Source organism: Etheostoma spectabile, chromosome 8 (assembly GCF_008692095.1).
Source record: "Etheostoma spectabile isolate EspeVRDwgs_2016 chromosome 8, UIUC_Espe_1.0, whole genome shotgun sequence".
Lineage (NCBI taxonomy): Eukaryota > Metazoa > Chordata > Actinopteri > Perciformes > Percidae > Etheostoma > Etheostoma spectabile.
The window spans coordinates 25,478,341-25,484,901 of record NC_045740.1 but is presented as its reverse complement, the minus strand read 5'-3'; the positions used below and the strand labels follow the sequence as shown (position 1 = coordinate 25,484,901).

General features: G+C 36.8%; 1 protein-coding gene and 1 long non-coding RNA gene across 5 annotated transcripts in view; one reads left to right on the top strand and one right to left on the bottom strand.

The window, feature by feature from the left end:
- The window catches only part of LOC116694754 (uncharacterized), a 17,887-nt gene that overhangs the window by 7,493 nt on the left and 3,833 nt on the right, over positions 1-6,561 (top strand). The window contains exon 2 of the long non-coding RNA XR_004333264.1: positions 4,648-4,658. This is a non-coding gene — a long non-coding RNA (uncharacterized LOC116694754). The remainder of the gene's footprint in view (positions 1-4,647; positions 4,659-6,561) is intronic.
- tcp11l1 (t-complex 11, testis-specific-like 1) overlaps positions 1,738-6,561 on the bottom strand; it is an 11,601-nt gene continuing 6,777 nt past the window's right edge. For all 4 annotated transcript variants that reach the window (XM_032524626.1, XM_032524623.1, XM_032524624.1 and 1 more), the window contains exons 7-10: positions 6,031-6,209; positions 5,710-5,891; positions 4,456-4,628; positions 1,738-4,346 (exon numbers count right to left, since the gene is read on the bottom strand). In XM_032524626.1, the coding sequence (XP_032380517.1) occupies positions 4,123-4,346; positions 4,456-4,628; positions 5,710-5,891; positions 6,031-6,209 (758 nt within the window). In that variant the 3' untranslated portion in view covers positions 1,738-4,122. The remainder of the gene's footprint in view (positions 4,347-4,455; positions 4,629-5,709; positions 5,892-6,030; positions 6,210-6,561) is intronic.

Sequence of the window (6,561 nt, the reverse complement as noted above, 5' to 3'; positions counted from 1 at the left end):
TTCTTTGCTCAGAGCCAAGGAGAACGCTCGTAGATAGGTCCGTCCTTTGCATCAAAACTTTTACAATGCAACAACATATTTAAAGAGCATTAAGCTATTGAAATCTCTATTATGTAAGCACAGATGGTATAACAGTATATTAGTCAGTCATTTGTATTAGGTTAAACAGAGATTTGATAACGTTTTCAATTTAAAGTCCATCCACAATTGGTCTGGCCCATCCAAATTGGATTCCTGGCACTGTGCCTGAAACAGGGTTCATTGAATGTCAGGTGAGGAGCCCATGAGCAATCTTATCTAGAAAGACACATTAGGTAGAGATAGTTCTGCCATTACCGTTGAACCAGGCACTGGCCTTAGAACTGCAGGTGGTATCTGGGTCTTGCCATGCTGCCCACCTACTTGGTCAAATTCTGGGAAGTCCTTTCCCCAGTGACAGGTAGAGCACAGGCCCCCATCACTAAACAGAATTTAACAACTGTGGACAAACATCCTATTGATTCAGAAAAACGTGCAAGAGCATTGTTTAGAGTAGGACACCAAGGAATGCAAAGCTGAACTTGGCCAGTTTTGCATTTCAATTAGGTTTCCCAAAAGATCATTCAAATGTCACAATGTTGTTGCACTTATTATATTGTTATAATTGTACTATGGTACTTGTCGCACAAATGTTCAAACGCATACAGGACATCAGACACTTTACAGTCAATGGTCACACAGTAATTTCAAAATGTGAAGTGATGGAGTCAATGAAACAATTCACTTTTTGCTTGTTAAGGGCTGCTATGCAATTGTTGTATATTCTGCTTGGCTATACCAGAATATACTAGTATATTTATGATAAAACTGTTAATTGGAGTTTCTGGCTTCACCTAGTGTTTCATATGCAAACTACATGCAAGCAAAAACAAGGTGTTCAATGAAGGACTACATTTTACCTGGATATCTGATGTCACACACCAACAAAAACCTAAACATGTGGAAGGAAGCATATTCACCGAATGTTTCAGAGAGAGAATACAGTTGTGCCAATGGGCAAGTTTTTGTGGAGATTTAAAATTGAGAACATTAATTGGAGAATAGCTTGGCTTCTACTGTATAAATACTGTGTTTCTAACAAAGCTAAGGAAGTACACCTCAACATTTAACACAACTTATACCCTCCTAATCACCTCATTGCTAGATGTGCCAACTTTGACTCTTCCTGTTACTCTTCATTTTGTTAACAGAATGAAACAAATTGAAACAATATCTCCGCTTTTTTGATTTAGAAATATCCCAAAGGTTTTTTGTCAACTTTTTTTTGTCTACCTTAAAGATATAATCCATTCCTACAATAACTCAGGTAATGGTGCTCTTCAGTATCTAATTAATTTCATTAGCCTGTATGCCAAATTTTATATTCAGAAACAGGAATTTGCTAAATCATCTCCTAATTTTGTACATTTTCTCACAGAATTTAACTCTTTACTAAAGTCACTTAGAATGTTGGATAACAAAAAACTATTAAAATTGTGGAAACCATAGAGCTTTTTTACCCTGAAACCTCTGACTAATTGTAAATTTATGTTTTCTTGTACCATTTTTTTCTTTGTTTGTATTGCTCCGTAGGTCTTTTTAATTTTAAATTTGTACATTTGATTTTCATGTGCTAGTATTGCTTACCTGATTCTCTGTAAACTGAATTCTGTCAACAACAAAAAAACATGTAGAAGGATTAAAGAAATGACTCAGCTATGTGGAACAAACAATGCTTTATTGGCATGTTGGATGAACATTAAAAGACAAATATTAGTGCAATTGATGCGAGCAGTCAACGTAATTCTGCCTGGAGGAATGAAGAAACGTTACAACCACTTTAACTGTTATGTGGTTAGTTGAAGGAATGAATGTGTGAACTATTATGCAAAGCAACGTGTTTGTCAAACATAAATATTCTTAACATCTAATAAAGTTTATAAAGATTTTAAGAATATTTATTAGCATTTTTGATGGTTTAAAATATAAGTATAATATAAACCATCAGAAATGTTATAAATAAGTGAACATTTGCACTACTCCTATACTAAGTAACAGTTAAAGAGAGCAGCTGTTCAAGTTATCCATAACACCTGTCTGGTTTCCCTCGAGTACACATCAATTTATCTTGGTCATTTTCCTTTTATCTTATATACGGTAAAAGTTAAAATAAACATATTTGTGCACATACAGTGGAAACAAAAAGTGCACATACCTTTTACTTTTATATTGCCGTGCGGCTTATTCCCGGATCCTTGTCATAAGAGGACCCCATTTGTTGCCTGTTAATTTTAACAATGGATTTTCATAATTACCGTCAAATTTAGATACCGCATGGTCTAACCTCCTGCTGTATTTCAGAGCCAGTACGGAAATTTAAATCCTTTCAATAAACATTTCAAGAAACCATTCTGACATGAATAGAGTATTCAAAAAAGGTTCTTATCCAGTTTGAATTTAGGCTGGTAGACAATAAAGATGCTTCCTTTGAGCTTCTATTTATGCACATTTACAATTACAAATCCAATGTATCTTGTGTTTTCATTTTTAGTAGACTGCAAAAAATGCATACCCAAATATTTTTACTGTTACTCTAACCAAGGAAATCTGATAAGCCCGATTAAGAAATATTTATTATGACGTACAAGATGTGCACCAGAATATCCACCATATATGTGTCATCCTGAGAACTGTTTACCATTTAGGACTTATCAGAGACCCTTGATAAATAAAGACCCTGATCCTTTGTCTTGTTGACTAAAATCACTTTTGTTCATTTTCTTTTCTTTTCTTTTTTTTTTTTAAATAAATGCGTTTATACTCGATATTGTTTTAATAATGGTTTTAAAACCAGGGTTCCCCCACATTGTTATGGTCAAAATTTCAAAACTTTTCAATGATTTTGCAAGCACAGATTATTCAATTAGTCTGAAAAACTATGCAGCAAAAAGTATGTAGCCTACATATTACATTATATTTCATGGCTTTTTTCAATGACAGACACAAACTGTATCGTCGTTAGAGAGCCATGAAATATTAAATGTACCATTATAGCCAAACATATTTTCAGCTAGCTGGCATACATGGAGGGAGAGACAGCATCCGGGAAAAAAAGGCACAAATTAGTGCTATATTATGTCAACAGCTACAGAAAATAAATTTGCCGGTATGTCACGTTAAGTTGTTATCCACAGAAAATTACTGTACTGTAACTATAACTACAATAACTATAATGTCATTAAACACAATTGAATTTCATGACTTTTCCAAAATGTTCAAGGAATTTACTAGTTCCAAGACTTTTCCTGGCCTGGAAAATTTGATTTTTAAATTCCATGACTTTTCCAGGTTTTCATGACCGTGGAAAGCCTGTCAAACAAAGTTATTGTATTGGCTTGGATACCAAGCTATTTGGATGGATACCCAGCCCTGCTAGTAATACTGAACAAAACGTATGCAAGATGGCTGGATGGTTATAAGGCCTAAGATTTTATCATATAAGCAGGTAGGGGTGGGAAACAAAATGGAAATCGTGTGTATTGTGATTTGCAACGAATATTATAATCAATTCTTCTACCCAGAATCTATATTTTTTATTAATTTTAACGATTCCCCTAAATATTTTCTGTTTATACGGCGACTAAATCCGATCCGATTCCAGCAAAACAGCCGTAAAACAGAAAATGCCAAAAAAATACATGTTAAGCACTTGAAATAAATGTCAGACTGTGCATTATTTTTAGAAAACAAATAGTTTTTAGAAATGTCTCAAGATAAATGGTCTCTAGAAGTGTATTTTTCAAAAATCACAAAACTCAAAACTATCAAATCCCACCACCAGCACCCCTGTCTCATGACAGAAACCAATCCGGACAGAAGCAATCGTCCCAGCCCTAGAAGCAACACTGTAGTTTAATGCAACTGATTTGGTAGCCACCGTTTTCTGATTATGTTGGTTTAAGTTGCATGCTTTTGGGAACTGGCTTTGCCTGCTGAATACAGATCAGCTTCCTCAACTCAGCTCTAAATCTTAACCGTTACTAGTGAGGGGAAATTGCAAAACAACGGACCACTTTCCACATGACTCTTACTGCATTTCAGTGTTTACGTCTCTGTGCTGGGACTCTCTCCTGCTGTCAGTATTTTATGAAGAATTTTTTGGTAGTACGGGGAGAAGACCAGCTTGTTGAAGTTGATGAGGCGACTGAAGCGAACAGCAAGCTCCTTCAGCTCCCTGCTGACTGGAGCCAGACCTCCTGGGAGAGGAGGAGGGGTCTTATGTTGACTGGACTCCAGCGAAGCCAAGAGATAGTTCTGAACCCGAGACTCTGAGGAGGGGAAAAAAGAAGAGAAGAGTTCTCTGTCACTCCCAAATAAAAGTGTACACGAAACACACACACACACACTGAGGGTCATCATATGTGTCACTCATTTTACCCATCAGTTTGCGGATTCTGTTGTCTGGTTGGATGGTAGCAGAGATTTGTCCCTTCAGAGTGCTCTTTAAGTCGGCTGACAATGGAGAGTAGCCATGTCGGCTTAGACACTGACTCAGCTCAACACACAGTTTCTCTCCGATGGTTGCTAAGGCCTCCTGTGCACTAAAAGACCTTGAGACAGGCAATGGAGAAGCATTTAAAGTAAAGCAGCACAACTAGTAAAACTAGAGCTAGCATTAAAAAGATGCAAGTATGGATGTAAACAGTCTTTATAACAGAAAGCTTTTGCATATTATTTTGCACTCTGCCTGGAAATGTATTCTACTATATATCACTGAAAACAGCTATACTAAAACTATAAATCTAACCCTAAATCTAACACATAACCCTTTTATGTGTCTATTTTTTAACTGTCTATTCATGTGTTTTACCGTTTTTTTAATGCTTATGATTTTTAACTGTTTTTACTTGTGTTTTATCTGTTTAACTGATTTTGTGTAAAGCACTTTGAATTGCCCTGTTGCTGAAATGTGCTATACAAATAAAGCTGCCTTGCCTTGCCTTGCCTAAATCCCCTTTGAATTCTTCTCCACAACCTTAAAGGACAAGCCCTTCTCTGATTTGGGACCTGTTTTTACCGCTAAAGCTCAGAGGATAAAATTAGAATTGATTGATTAAGCCTGGAAAAAAGTTTAAGGAATTGCTACATAGCATCGAAGCCTCTAGTCCATTCATATGCTTCCTTCTATATGCACAGTGATGCACAGTTGGCGGGCGTAGTTTAGTATAAAGAAAATAGTGCATGAAACTGTGCACAACTGGACTATCCTGAATTACTGGGTCGTGGTTTCTGTAAAACAGCTGTTGAGTTTTTCAAATGTAGTTTTTTGGCACTTTGAGCACCATAAGCCCAGTGCTATCTAGTTCCATTATATTGGAAAGGTGGCAGACATCGCTACTGCCGATATCTCCAACACTTGGCAACTTACTCCAAAACAATGTAGATTGAAAAACAGCACAACAAAGAGGAAAAATATGTACTTTTAATTTTAGGGTGAACTGTCCCTTTAATTTAAAAAATATTAATTAATGCCGCTTTAAAGAACATTAGATCTCATGTGTAGACAACATTTGCTTCACCAAAATAAAGTGGTCTGAAACATAAAGATGGTGCTACCCCTCACCAACTAGAAAATGTGTCCAGTGTAACTTTATTAACTGTATGTGTGACAATTAAAGCACTGGCACTCACGGTGTGTGCATGTCTGCAAGCAGGACATTAACAGTGCTTTTAAGAGTCTCCATCAGCCCCGGCAGGCCTGAGATAGCCTCCCCTGTGGTAGTGTAGATGATGAGGAGCACAGAGGAGAGCAGGACTAACTGCTCAGCCTCATGATGCATCTCCTGAAACCGAACTTGATCCATCAACACTGTCTAGAGAGACGAGAGGTTTATTGTGGCAGAAACACAAGAGATGAAACATTAAAAAAATCACAAGGGGCAGAATGAACTATAAAAGATTAACAACTTACAGAGAGACACAATGACAGGCTTCAGGATTGACTGTTTTTACCTCTGGGAAGGGGTCTGAGGTGTGGTCCCACCTCAGCAGGCGTAGATAGGCATGATTATGGACATTAACGGAGAGGGGTAAGGGAGGATCAGATGTGGCAGCACTAGATCCATCAGCCCCGGACTCTCTCAGGCATTTCACTGTGTCCTCGAGCCACTTCTCAGTGTAGTCTAAGGCATCTAAAGAACAGATCATTTCTTTTTTTCAGCTTTACTTGATACAGTGGATCCTTCCCAATCTTCCCAATCACTTGGCATGGCATAACAAAATATCCATTCACCTACCTGCTTTGTGAAATAGGCCAAAATCCTAACACTAATAGCAACCTCTTCAAGTAAGACGTTCTATCATTTATTATTTCAGTAGTCAACTTAAGATATTTCAGTTTCTGCTTATTTTGCCATTTCATGTACTAATTTACATTAAAAAAACATGTCAACACAGAAATATGTGATGTTTAATTAAAGGAGAGAGTAGTCAGAGGAATTAAATTACTTTGCTTTAACCTATGTGCAGATTTTGTGGCAAATA